Here is a 15,446-nt window from a genome sequence, read left to right as displayed (position 1 = left end):
ATTATTTCTTTCTCATGATAAACCATGATATTGGATCGACCAGAGTTATCAAAGCGCGGCCGAAGGCCTCAATTGCAGAAAAAAGCAATGCACTGAAGATCCTTTATTTATGTTCTTTATTTTGGATATGGCAACACTTGATATCTGTCAAATTTGTTATTGTGCATATAAACATAATTGTGTAAAATGATTATTTAAAGCAAATATTAAACTAATTGATATAAAATATATATGTGGAAACAATTTAGTGAAGCGATAGTGTATAATACATGTATTATATAAATAAAAATTAACTAATAATCGAAAAATCGCCACATAAAATTTGTGAAATTTTCAACTATAAATGCGAATATCTCGAAAACTACAAGTTTCCCCCGGCAACAATTATATCCTCCTCTTTCCAACCAAATCCATTTTACCTTGAAATCGGGGTATATTATTCTAAAGTCTCCCTCCTGTGTTGATACCCCAAAAACAAACTCAATGATTTATTGGTTTTGCAATTATAACGCGTTCCCAGTTTCAAACATAACGTTATGAATTGTGTAAAGGAAATATATTTCTTTTAAATATATGTCGAGATGGTTGCAATTGTTGAAATTAATCGATATCGACGCTGCTTTCATTAATTATTTTCACCATTCTCTTGTAGGTACTTTTCAGAGGTTTTGTCAATCCCTGTATTTATAGTTTTTGATAACAGTTTTTAATTTTTTTTAGGTGATAATTGTGTAGAACATATAAAGTGGTTATTTATATATTTAATTGTTATACAGGTACTACGAAATATTAATAAAATGTGTTAAGAAATATAAACGTATATAAAAAACTATTTTCGTATTAAACTTATATATATTAAATCCATCAAGTGTTTAAACTTGTAATTTGGGAGAGCGTCATATATAAATTGTAGCATGTTTAGTATCAGTGAACTTTGCTGCATGTTTTGTTGTCCGCCTTGTCCCGGACCCATTGCCGCTAAACTTGCTTTCCAACCACCTGAGCCAACCTATAAGTTGACTCCGGCTGATGATGCTAATGTGAAGTATAACTTGCATCTCTTTGAACGTGCAGAATGGCAGTATTCTGAACGTGATAAGTCGAAAGTTGAATCATTTTTCACGCGGACATCTCGTGGAAACTTAATTACTTGTATATATGTGCGTTGTAGCAGAAATGCGAAATATACGTTACTATTCTCTCATGGGAACGCTGTCGACTTGGGTCAAATGAGTAGTTTCTATATATCTCTTGGAACACAGCTGAATTGTAATATATTTGGCTACGATTACTCTGGCTATGGAATGAGTGGTGGGAAACCTTCAGAAAAAAATTTATATGCTGACATTGAAGCTGCTTGGCAAGCACTTAGAAACAGGTGAGTAATACGAAGTATATGTATATACATAAATATTTTGAACTCAAAAGTAGTGGAATTGGGATACTTCACCAAATTAAATAATTATACAAATAAATGGTGGAGTATCTCAATTTCTTTATGGGTATAAACTGTTTAGAATACCGAGCTGTGACATAAAATTGAATGTAGTAGTTTGTAAATAAACTACAAATTGATCCACAGTATTGCTAGGAATATCATACCACGCAATTCCCTACTTCTTGTCTTGTGAGTGTAGTTAGATTCATAAGTTTTAATTGTCTTGTATAGAGAGAAAAATGTTACAAAAAAAATATATACAATTTTTTTTTTAATTTGGTAATTGGATATCTAAATTCTTCTTCTTTGTGTCGGCTTTAGTATACTATCCCAGGCTTTCGGTAATAAAATGGGTATCGTTGGAAAGAGGAGGTTCTCCAGATTAAGAATATATATATATATAAAGCTGCAGCTGACTTATAGTTTTCGAGATATTCGCGCTTAAAGTTAAAAAAGTGCAACTTTTATCTTAAATTTTCACAATATATACCGAATATTTTATTAATATTATGCGCTTATTTTACACTTACACTTCACCACAATATTTCTGCATATTTATTTTATAAAAATTATGACGAAAATAACTGTAAATAAATATTTAACATTTTACACAAATCTTCGTTTAAAAAATAGCAAAATGGTTGCTGTGGACAAGTAATAAGTGTTGCACCATCAAATATTTTGCAAAAATTAAAAGAATAAAAATAAACCGAAAAAAGAAAGATTATACCCCAAATACATAAACTATAATGGTGTTATGACTAATGCAAAATCTTTCGGTATTACCTTTTCTTTGATAACTCCCAGAGCATGACCAGAGTTATTTTTTTGAAGCCCCCCTCTTTGATAACTCCCGGTGTTGGCTCGACCAGAGTTATTTTTTTGAAGCGCGCCCGAAGGACGTCAATGCGGAAAGTATTTCTACACGAAAGAACTTTTCATTTCCCTTACTTATAGTACATAGAGTTAATATCATAAACTTTCTTTATATTATCTTTATACAATCTTTTTATAGGGCAGTTGTTTTCTTCATTTGGCGTATTTATTTATTTTCATTCTTCTCATTCGTTCGTAAAATGTTAAATATTTATTTACAGCTATTTTCGTCATAATTTTTATAAAATAAATATGCAGAAACAATGTGGTGAAGTGTAAGTGTAAAATATGTGCATAATATTAATAAAATATTCTGTATATATAGTGAAAATTCGAGATAAAAGTTGCACTCTTTTCAACTTTAAGTGCGAATATCTCTTAATCTGGAGAACCTCCTCTTTCCAACGATACCCATTTTATTACCGAAAGCCTGGGATAATATACTAAAGTTTCCCCGTAATTACTAAAGCAAAGAATATGTACATGATCTAAAGTTAAGGTGTTTTTATAGAAAACGGAGAATTTGTTCATTTGTTTATCAATAAAAGGATCGAACAAAGAAGACGGCAACAGAAAATTACTTTCGCAGTTTATTAATTTTTTTTTTAATCTAGGAACTGGAATCCTCACTACACTATTAAGTTGTTTTTGGATCATCCTGTGGTCAGACCACGTGTGTATTTGGTTGTTTCCGCTGAAATTCAGCTATATATACAGCATGTTTTTCGATTAAATCTGCACGTAGCCAGAGGTATGTAAATTTCCTCTATATTAGACATCTAATTCTATGGTGGTATTCAGTCTGGTTAGTGCATATGCTTCGCAGTTTACAGGAATATCACTATGTCCCGGAAAGTATTGGTGATTTATCGTGAAATATAACATTATTATATGCGGAAATAATAAATAAATATATTTCTGGCATTAACACTCTTTAACCGATTGGAAGACTCTGTAATTGTCCAGTAACCGGAGAGTTTCTCTTCTGGTATCTAATTTTGCTATAAAGACACCAAATTCCACTCGTTTAACTAGTTTGAATCCTTCATTATAGATACTTTTTTCTAAATCTTTGTTCATCTTGGGCCTTTATCCCACTCCTCCATAGAATGAAGGCTATGTTTAGTTTTTATTCACTTCTAAACATTACGAAAGTAATACTAATAATACCGTAATATTTATTGCACTTATATTATGACGATTTTCTCAGTCTGAGTGCCGATTTCGCCGTCTACTGCTTACAGAATAAATATTAGGCAGTATATACATAATAACATCTGCTTGCTACATTTTGTAAACTTCCCATACGTTTTACTGCGTACTTCTTACACCAATATAACATATTAGGTTGGCAAATATCTCTGTATTCAATGCTTTATAAAAAGTGTTCAGTGATCGGATTTAGTTCAAATATCCTTCTGCATGATTATGGAGTGAATTTGACAGGCGTTGCGTCAAACCCCGGTTTTATCTCTCACCGCACTAAAAACACGGCTCCAGGAAGAATGGTATAAATATGCAATAATTACATTCTGAAAATTATATCTAATATGTCAAATCGCTTGAGCGAAGTTATAAAAAGCCAAGGCAGTAACACAAAGTACTTAAAACTGAAAAAATTTGTTTTTTTTAAACGTTTTTCTTTTAATTTATAAAAAAAAAACCGAATATTAAAGTTGCGTGAATTTTTGACTGTTTTGTAATTTTTAATTACTTTGTGGTATTATTCCAATAAAAAAATTTTGATATGTACAAATATTCTTAGCTAAAATATAAAACTACACTTTGGCATTCAAAAATTTTACTTCTTTATTGATTTGAACCATTTTATCCGCACTTAAAGTGCTTGAAATAAAAAACCGAATATTAAAGTTACTCACTTTCCGTTCATATGTTCCAAAACATCTCTATAAAGCCACTTAGTAATGCCTAAGATAGACATATGGTTTCTGTACTACGATGTGTACTACAATAAAAGCTCAAGAAACCATATACCTGCATAGTGACACACATGTAGTATTGTACTATGTTTACATCCATCAGTTGATATAAATAAATTGAAGCAAAATATAATTATGAATTACAGGCTGGAAAATTGAACCTGACTTAGTTATAACTTCAAGCAATCTTAAAATATTATTGTCCAATATAATTATTACATATTTCATATTATTACATACATGTTACATATTTATCACTTAATTTTTTCAAATTTTATTTTTTGATTTCAATTAATTTTGAATTTAATTTGTTTTCTGTATGTCAAAATGTCAGAAAACATATGATTGTGGCAGAAGAGCTTAAAGCTTTCGGTGTGTTCCATTGTAGTAAATTTCACAACACCACTTCAATGTTTTCTAGAACTCTATTGTAGTACGGAACACTATTTGCTTTCAAACAAAATTCGGAAAACCGGTGATACACATATGGTTTCTGAAGCATACTACAATATGTACTACATGTCTGTCTCAGGTATAACACTGCCTAATTATCGATTATGAGATTTCCCCTTTTAGCAGAACTGTTTACAGCGTAATATCAAATTAAAATGTTATGAATAAATATAGTTTCAAAAACACGCTTTTAAACCACATCAAACTAAAAAATTAAAAATAATTCTTAATATATGCTGACAAAATAATTAACGAAACATATTTGTATTTTAGGTTAAAAAGCGTGGTTGCTTTGTGTTATATTTTTCTCATATTGAGCAACTCACGATTTTTAACATGAAATACAAAATTGTTTCCTTAATTATTTTTGTCAGCATATTTTAAGAATTATTTTTAATTTTTTAGTTTGATGTGGTTGAAAAGCGTGTTTTTTAAACTAGAGTATAGAATGTTCGGTTGCACCCGAACTTATCCTTTCCTTACTTGTTTAAACTATATTTATTTTTTACAAACATTTTTTAAAACGATAACAATGTTGGATATCACTACAACAAGTTTTATAAACTAAAGGGCAGTTTGTTTTAATGATTTACAGATAAACAGCACAGAAATTAATTATAACATTCGTATATATGAATAATTCAGTCCAACTAAATTATGTGGGTTTTATTGACATAAGCGGAAGAATCTGGAAGAGGTATCGTTAATAAAACCTCAGAACTTACTAAAATTCGCAACAAGCGTAGACATCCTAAAGGAAGACTATTCCTTATTAACTACGGGACAGCACTCCATCTGGTATCGCAAAGGACCAAAACTGGTCCATGTGTGGCTTTGGCCAACCAGACTAACCTAACCTATTGACATAAGCAATTAGAGGTCTAAGAGATAACTTCTCGCCTCCTCGTTCACATGCAGTCTGCCTCTGTCTGAATCCTTATTTCTTTGGCGACTGTATTAATTTGTTATGTATGGACAGGATTGATCTTCGTCAAAATTGTCACTTAATTTTTGATAATTTCAGGATAAGTTCAGTCCTTTTTATCTTGATATGCTCTTTCTAACGTAATCTTGTCTTGCGCATAATTCCAAGATATTTGGCGATATTTGCAGACATTACAAATACTTAGCGGTTGATACGTGATTATTTTGTTTCTAAAATTCACATGAACCAGTTGTTTTCTTCTCCATTACTTGGTTAAATTTACTACGGATTAATGTATTTAAAATATAGGTAAGATTTAATAATCTTTTGTATGGTAACTGCTTTAACACTTCAGTTGTAATTAGATCGAATCCAGCTGCTTTCTTAACGTTAAGATTTTTATACTCTCGCAACAAAAGTTGCTAAAGAGAGTATTATAGTTTTGTCCACATAACGGTTGTTTGTAAGTCCTAAAACTAAACGAGTTAGATATAGGGTTATATATACAAAAGTGATCAGGGTGACGAGTAAAGTTCAAATCCGGATGTCTGTCTGTCCGTCCGTCCGTCTGTCCGTCCGTGCAAGCTGTAACTTGAGTAAAAATTAAGATATCTTGATGAAACTTGGAACACGTGTTCCTTGGCACCATAAGAAGGTTAAGTTCGAAGATGGGCGGAATCGGACCACTGCCACGCCCACAAAATGGCGATAACCAAAAACACATAAAGAGCTATAACTAAGCCATAAATAAAGTTATGAAAATAAAATTGGAACATAGGATCGCGTTAGGGAGGGGCACATTTGAATGTTATTTTTTTTGGAAAAGTGGGCGTGACCCCGCCCCCAAATATGTTTTTGTATATATCTTGCAAACCAATAAAGCTATATAAACCAAACTTTCTGCAGTCGTTTCTTTTAGCCGTTTCCTTATACAGTCCAAAAATGAAAGAAATCGTATAATAACCACGCCCACCTCCCATACAAAGGTTAGGTTAAAAATGACTAAAAGTTCGTTAACTCACTAACGAGAAACGTCAGAAACACTGAGATCTTTTAAAAAATGGAAAATGGGCGTGGCATCGCCCACTTATGGGTCAAAAACCATATCTCAGGAACTACTCGACAGATTTCAATGAAATTCGGTATATAATATTTTATTGACACCCTGATGACATGTGTGGAAAATGGATGAAATCGGTTCACAACCACGACTACTTTCTTTATAACTCAATTTTGAATTCCATCTGAATCCTTCACTTTATAATATATACATTAGGAACCAATGATGATAGCGAAATAAAACTTTACACAAATACAGTATATGATCAGTGGCATCACTTGTGAAAAAATTGTCGAAAACGGACTATAAATTTTCAAGGCCCCAGATATCGAACATGTTGAACTCAGCGCCTAAGGTTAAATTTTAACCGAAAATATGGGTAAATCTCTCAGCTAATTTAATGTAATTCAGAGGAAATTGTTTTCTTCCAATAGTGTGTCTCTGTTCCAAAAATTATTAAAATCGGGTCACAACATCTCCTAGCTCCCATATACTTAATTATAGGTTTTTCAAGAATTCGTTAGGCTTTATTACGCATATATGTATTGGTTAATATGTGATATATCTTAGCAAAATTAAGTGAGCGTATAGTATTGGATATAGTGTCCCTTGCTGGTGAAATTGAATGAAATCGGTTCAGGAATTACCTCAGCCCTCTTATCTATATATGACGATTTTCGTTATTCTATTAAACTTTATGCCGAATTTATGGGTAAATTTGTGCGTTATCTTAATGAAATTTCTTCAATAAATTGCGAGAGTATAAAATGTTCGGTTACACCCGAACTTAGCCTTTCCATACTTGTTAATTTAATTTTTAAGTTCACAAATGGTGATTGCTGTAATTGTTCCATGATCTGGTTGAATACTACTGGGGGAAGTGATTTCGAAGATTTCTTATTTCTTTAGGGTAATTTGAACCTATAATTTTCCGCTTTAACTCCTAATCAGCTTGTTGAATTTCTTTAATAAATGTGTCAACTTCTAGCTCTAGATGTTCAAATGTAGTGATTTGTGGACAGTTTATTTTAGTCTGAAGTGTTTTTTGAACGAAGTCCTGTCCGCATTTTCGTTGTATAGTTTTAAATTGAGATCTCTTTTAATGACTGTTTCACTTATTGTAAAATTTATTGAGGAGTGATGAGGGCGTAGATCTAGCCAACTATTTATTTCGATGAAATTTCAAGATATTTTTTTAGTAATATCTGGTAACATCTGGTACTTTGTTGGTATCCATTGGCTAGTAAGTTTGTGTTCCGCTCGATACAAACTTGCTCCCCGTTTCTTGAGCTGCCTAGAATAAATCTCGCACTTTAGCTGTCGTTTGTCGCGACATGCCTTGCATTAAAGTAGCCTCCCATAATAAATATGTCTGTGTGCGTATTAAAAAGTTATTTATATTTATCAACGAGGATTTTGTGCCTATTCGGACAACATATTGTAGTAATTGACAGGGGTTGCTTCATTTCTTTTAATGTAATGAAAAGGAATATATTGCACTGCTATGTCAAACACGACGACATTGACATAGTTCAGCGAATAAAAAGATAGCGGCTACGCTGGCTAGGTCATGTTGTCCGAATGGACGAAAACATTCCAGCCCTGAAAGTGGTCGATGCAGTACCCGCCGGAGGAAGCCGAGGAAGGGGAAGGCCTCCACTCCGTTGGAGGGACCAGGTGGAGAGCGACTTGGTTACACTTGGGATCTCCAACTGGCGCCGAACCGCGAAGTATTGACGGTTGCAACGCCAATCACATATATACAAGTCAACCACACCGATATAAGTATGAATAATATAGCAATTTTTTTTAGAAACTGGCTAAAGAAATATAAAATTAACAATTACATAATATTTTTCCCGTCGGATTTTCCCAAGCGAAAACATCTGCTCTCGATTACTACTAATTCCCTAACCTCGAATAGTGTAAGGCTTCGGAATATAGTTACAGGTATAGAGACACGAAAATCTATGATAATCATTTAAATTGAAAATCGTTGTTTAATATATTAAAATAAATTTATATATTCGTCATTGAATTACCAGATTTTTGTACATTTAAGTATCTTCTGTTGAAGTTGGGCAGTATTAATAACTCTGAAGGATCTGAATAGTGATTTTTATATTCTCAAATTATAAAGGTGCAGCGTTTAGGTACTCTTGCAATTATAAATATTAGTTTGATCATATTAATACATCTAGATTTTTATGTTATTAATATCCTTCTATATAGAGAGAGCCACGAAACAAGTGATTTACAGACACTATCTTTAATTTCGTCGGTATAAAATCAAGTTTCAAATATTATTATTTACAATAATCTTGTTTGATTTCATAAATTGTGTAATATTTTTTTTTATTATACATATTTCTTTATTTATTGAATCTGCTTTGTTTAAAGCCTAACAATAAGTAATAAAATCTTAAATCTATTTACATCTAAAAAAGCTCAGGAATGTGTTTGAGCTGTTTTGGTAGAACGGTGCTCTCTAATAGGCTGGTAGATCTCTCCTTTTTAAACGTGTTTGATTGCAGGAATGTACCAATGCATTTGCCAATGGGTTTGGATATTCACGAAGTTTAGATATATATTTCTTTCTGCTGTCCTCTATTTCCTTCTTTACCATAGGAATATCAAGATCTATGAATATTTTCGTTACGCATGTACCATGGTGAACCCGTGTGATTGTTCTAAGAATTTTAGATTGGAATCTCTGAATTATATCAATGTTGGTTGCACATACATCCAAATCGGTTTTATGATTGCATTGTGTAACAGGACTTTGTTGTCTAGGCTTAGTTTAGAATTTTTGTTTAAAAGCCAATTTAAATTTGCTGCTCTTAATTTCATGCATGTTATTTTACTCGCTATATGTTTCCGCCACATGAGCCTTCGATCCAGGTGAATTGCAAGATAAGTTACTTCATTCCCTTGGGGTACTAGCACATTGTTTATTTTAACTGTCCGACACGTTTCTGATCTTAGCGAAAATGTAACATGTTTGAATTTTATCATTAATATTTATATGCCAGTTGGCTGGCCATTCTTCGACTAAAGTTAAGTGCTCTTCTAATACTCTTGATGCTCTGATAGGGAATTGTTTCGGCTTACTAGAGCTGTGTCATCCGCAAAAGTGGATGTCAATATGTTATTAGCTGTTGGAATGTCTGCAGTATATATTATGTACAGTTGGGCCTAACACACTGCCCTGAGATACACCAACCCTTATTGCTCGTTCTTTACCTATCATAATAATCTGCGACTTTTTCCGCGAAATTGGATAGTACCCGAAACCAAGAATTGCATTAAAGAGCAAGGAGAGCACTGTTTTGCAATATTTGGTAACTCAATTAACATTTTTGGAGTAATATTATCGTGTCCTGAAGCCTTTTTCGGATTTAGTTCTTTTATTATCCTAGTAATTTCAGAAGTAGACGTCCTAATAGACATGCGGTATTGGGCAAAGTTGGCAACTTAAAATTGTTCTTTGGGCAATTAGATTAAAATACTTTTTCTAGGTGATTTGCAAAGCAATTTGCCTTTTCCTCATTACTTCGTGCCCAATTACCATATGACTGTCTTATAGGCATGTTGGAATTTACCGGTGGGTTAAATACTTCTGGGCTTTCCAAAGAGAGATTTGCTTGCTAGAATTTAGACACAGTTTCTTTATATAATTTACAGTGCTGTATTCAGAGAGCGATGTATCTGCCATTCGTGTCTAGCTCGCCTTTTTTCGTTCACAAGCTTTTCTATTTCATTATTAGTGATTTTTATAAAAACCTTAATGTTTCTTTTTGGTATTGCCAAGACAGCTGCATTAGTTACTACATCATTAAATTCTTCTATACCGTTATCAATATATCTTCCTGTATTTATTTTTAAATCTATGTTAATGTGGCTACTGATATATTTTCTATATTTCAACCAGTTTGTTTTATGAGTTATTAGAGAAACTTTCGGCTCAACTATCATGTGCTGTCCGCATAACTTTATTAGTACAGGAGAATAATCAGCAGATAAGTCAGTATATGTGTCTACTGTTATTAGCGATCTATCTATATATTTAACTACAGCATTTTGTTTCTATCACTGGGCCAGTATGTCGGCTTACCAGGAGATATTATATCAAGGTTATTGTGCTTATTTATAATAGTGTAATAGAGCTGCCGTCCTTTCAGATTAATAAGACGTGAGCCCCAGTACATATCCTGGTATAAAGAAATTGTTCATATTTGTTAATTGAGTTTCTGACAGTAGTAGTATGCTTTTTTCAGTCAGAAATCGTATTATCTCCAGTTTGTGTTGGATTATACCGTTGGGATTCCATATACAAATATTTAGTATACTCATTTTTTAGATAATAAGGTCTGTAGCATTTGGTTTTGTGATTTGATTAAATCTTGGATCATGTTTTGCATGCTAGACATAAATTGTGTCATACATTGAGTAAGATTTAGAATTATATTTTCAATACCTCCATTTGGTGGATTTCGCGGTTGTTGCATTTGCACAACGCTACCTTTTAGCACATTTGCATAACTTCCTTGGGTAAGACTATTCTTAGAATTACCAGGTTTCGAATTCTGATCTGTAATTTCTACATTTTCGTTACGAGGTATATTCATCATTTGGTTACGACGAGCTTGAATTCACAGTAACAATTTTGATTTCAAGTCTTTATATACAGGGCAGCACCCTGTAGTTAGCAGTGTGATTTATTCCACAATTACTGCATTTTTTATTTGTATCCTCTTTTTTAAGAGTACATTTTGAAGTAGGGTGTAAATCACCACATACCACGCAAACACTGGGTAGAGTGCAATAAGACTTGGTACGCCCATACTCTTGGCAGTTGGTGTACCAGTCCATTTCTTTTATGAGGTTCTTCAACGGTAATTCTACGATGTAACAAATATTTTAAGTTGTATATTGGATGGGTTTCATTCCTTTTAATTGGATTAGAGTTTGACAACAATTCGATTTTGAACATTCGTTGTGGTACCATATTTCTATTGAAGATATTTACCACATTTTTAATTCCAAAGCCGCATTCTACAAGGGCTTCTTTGACATCATTAGATTCTACCGAAGACTATGCCATTTACAACAACAACTAGGCCTTTCGAGCTCTTCAGTTGATAAGAATAATAGTTTTTATTGTTATTTGACAAAAATTTCACTATATACATAAAACTTTTCTCAGTGTAGGGTTGTGATTTAGTTTCATCTATATTGCCTTTTTTCAAAGGCACTATATGAAAATTGTTAGTACCTACAATTTCACTTAGTTTTGCAACGAGTACATTTGAGCTACGCTCTCGCAAATATATTGGCGGCGGCTTGGCATTCACGACTGTGGTGGTACCCTTCGCATCGTCGTTCGATCCATTGTTTAGTATGGCAAGTCTGTTGCCATTTAAAGTTCCTGGCTTATTTGTATCAAGCGTTGAGGGTTGGTTTTTTGGAATTGACCGCTGACTTTAAGGGACTTAATTTCCTTTTAATATTGACGTAGCGGTCAATACCAATCTGTACAGATGGTGTTTTTCTTTTTGATACATGCTCACCTTGCATTGTTTTTCCCTTTGGTGTCCGCTCGTTTGCTGGTACCTGCTTGCTTGCTGTCGTCTGCTGTTTTGTTGTTGTGCACTTGTGTTTTGATCACTTGAATTGTATTATTATTTATTTTTATTGTAATATATAATATATAATTATAATATTATAAATTGTGTAATATGTGTGAAATATACACCTCAATTGTGTAAAGCTACTGGCGAATAATCGCCATTATAGTAGCCTTGGCTACTGAGTTTTTTTTTTTTTCAATATTTCTTTATTTATTGAATCTGATTTGTTTAAAGCCTAACAATAAGTATTAAAATCTTAAATCTATTTACAACTAAGTAAGCTCAAGAATGTGTTTGAGCTTTTTGGCAGAACGTTGCTCTTTAGTAGGCAGGTAGATCTCTTCTTTTTAAACGAGTTTGATTGGAATGTACCAAGGCGTTTGCCAATGGGTTTGGATGTTCACGAAGTTTAGAAATATATTTCTTTCTGCTGTCCTCTATTTCCTTCTTTACCATAGGAATATCAAGATCCTTATGGATATTTTCATTACGCATGTACCATGGTGAACCCGTTATTGTTCTAAGCATTTTAGATTGGAATCTCTGAATTATATCAATGTTGGTTGCACAGGTCGTACCCCACAGTTGAATACCATACATCCAAATCGGTTTTATGATTGCATTGTATAACAGGACTTTGTTGTCTAGGCTAAGTTTAGAATTTTTGTTTAGAAGCCAATTTAAATTTGCTGCTCTTAACTTCATGCAAGTTACTTTACTCGCTATATGTTTCCGCCACGTAAGCCTTCGATCCAGGTGAATCCCAAGATAAGTTACTTCATTCGCTTGGGGTACTAATACATTGTTTATTTTAATTGTCCGACATGTTTCTGGCCTTAGAGAAAATGTAACATGCTTGCATTTTTGCTCATTAATTTTTATACGCCAGTTGGCTAGCCATTCTTCGACACAAGTTAAGTGCTCCTCTAATACTCTTGATGCTCTAATGGGGCATTTGTTTCGGCTTACTATGGCTGTGTCATCCGCAAAAGTGGATGTCAATACGTTGTTAGCTATTGGAAGGTCTGCTGTATATATTATGTACAGAGTGGGGCCTAATACACTGCCCTGAGGTACACCGGCCCTTATTGCTCGTTCTTCTGATATAAAATCTGCTACTTTAACCGTAAATTTCCTATTTCTTAAATATGACTCCAATGTTTTATGCAATTCGTAAGGTAAAACGTTTTTGATTTTCCATAAAAGGCCTTCATGCCAGACCTTATCGAACGCCTGAGCTACATCGAGAAAAATAGCTGAACAGTACTCTCTGTGCTCGAATGCTTTCCTGATTTCGTTTGTAATTCTATTCACTTGCTCTACTGTGCCATGTTTAGCACGAAACCCGAATTGATGGGTTGGTATTATATTATTTTCGTGGAGGAAAGGAGACATTTTTGATAGTAAAACTTTTTCGAATATTTTGGAAAGACATGGTAAGAGACTTATTGGTCTGTAGGAAGATGGTTGTGCTAAGTCTTTTCCAGGTTTATCTATCATGATGATCTGCCACTTTTTCCACGAAATTGGATAGTACCCGAAACCAAGAATTGCATTAAAGAGCAAAGAGAGCACTGATATAGCAATATTTGGCAACTCAATTAACATTTTTGGAGTAATATTTTCGTGTCCTGAAGACTTTTTCGGATTTAGCTCTTTTAGGATCTTGATAATTTCATAAGTAGACGTCCTAATAGACACGCTTGACTCGTTTGCAATATTGGGCAAAGTTGGCAACTTAAAGTTGTTTTTTGGTACATTGGGTTGAAATACCTTTTCAAGGTGATTTACAAAGAAAAGCAATTTGCCTTTTCCTCATTACTGCGCGCCCAATTACCATTCGACTGTCTTATAGGCATCTTGGAATCTACTGGAGGCTTAAAATACTTTTGGGCTTTCCAAAGGGAGTTTTTCTTGCTAGAATTTGGACACAGGTGCTTTATATAATTTTCAGTATTGTATTCTTCATCGCGTTTAAGTGCTTTTTTAACTTACGTACAGCCGATTTCAGTTGACGCAGAGTTGAAGGGGAACGACTTAACTGCCATTCACGTCTCGCTTGCCTTTTCTCATTTACAAGCTTTTCTATTTCATTATTAGTCATGTTTCTAAAAACCTTAACTTTTCTTTTAGGTGTTGCCAAGGCAGCTGCATTTGTTATTACATCATTGAATTCCATTACGCTTTCATCAATGTCTCTTCCTGTACTTATTTTTAAATCGATATTAATGTGGCTACTGATATATTTTCTATATTTCAACCAGTTAGTTTTAAAAGATGTTAGAGATACTTTTGGCTCAACTATCATGGGCTGTTCGAGTAACTTTATTAGTACAGGAGAATGATCTGAAGATAAGTCTGTACATGTATCTGCTGTTATTAGCGATCTATATATATTTTTGACTACAGCAAAATCTATTAAGTCTGGTATTTTGTTTCTATCACTGGGCCAGTATGTCGGCTTACCAGGAGATATTATATCAAGGTTATTGTGCTTATTTATAATAGTATAGTACAGCTGTCGTCCTTTCGGATTAATAAGACGTGACCCCAGTACATGTGTTTTGCATTATAATCACCACCAGCTAGAAATCTTGGACCTAGCGTTCCAAAAAAATCTTTAAATTCGCAGTCTGTAATTTTAAAACGAGGTGGACAGTATATAGCCGTCAGATTGAGGTCAGAGCCTCGATTTTTCAATGATATTGTTGTAGCTTGTAGCTGCGCTGTAGCATGTGGTTCTAAAGCATGGTGGTTTAGCCGATTTCTAACCAATACTGCTGTTCCACCGTGCGCCTTTCCATCTGGATGATTTGTAACATGAAGTCTATATCCCGCTATAAAGAAATTGTTTTTATTTGTTAAATGAGTTTCTGATATCAGCATAACATCTATGTTTTTTTCAGTCAGAAATCGTATTAACTCCAGTTTGTGTTGATTTACACCGTTGGCATTCCATATACAAATATTTAGTATACTCATTTTTTAGATAATAAAGTTTGTAACATTTGATTTTGAGATTTGATCAAATCTTGGATCATGTTTTGCATCGTAGACATGAATTGTGTCATACATTGAGTCAGATTTAGAATCATATTTTCAATACCTCCACTTGGTGGATTTT

The 15,446-nt window shown here is 33.4% G+C and overlaps 1 protein-coding gene across 1 annotated transcript in view; it reads left to right on the top strand.

Annotated features, from left to right (window-relative positions):
- Positions 1–658: 658 nt before the first annotated feature.
- LOC105219968 (alpha/beta hydrolase domain-containing protein 17B) overlaps positions 659–15,446 on the top strand; it is a 48,510-nt gene continuing 33,722 nt past the window's right edge. The window contains exon 1 of the mRNA XM_054225515.1: positions 659–1,378. Within this exon, the coding sequence (XP_054081490.1) occupies positions 915–1,378 (464 nt within the window). The 5' untranslated portion in view covers positions 659–914. The remainder of the gene's footprint in view (positions 1,379–15,446) is intronic.

Source organism: Zeugodacus cucurbitae, chromosome 2 (genome assembly GCF_028554725.1).
Source record: "Zeugodacus cucurbitae isolate PBARC_wt_2022May chromosome 2, idZeuCucr1.2, whole genome shotgun sequence".
NCBI lineage: Eukaryota > Metazoa > Arthropoda > Insecta > Diptera > Tephritidae > Zeugodacus > Zeugodacus cucurbitae.
Note: the sequence above shows the minus strand (reverse complement) of the source record. Positions and strands in the feature narration are given on the sequence as shown.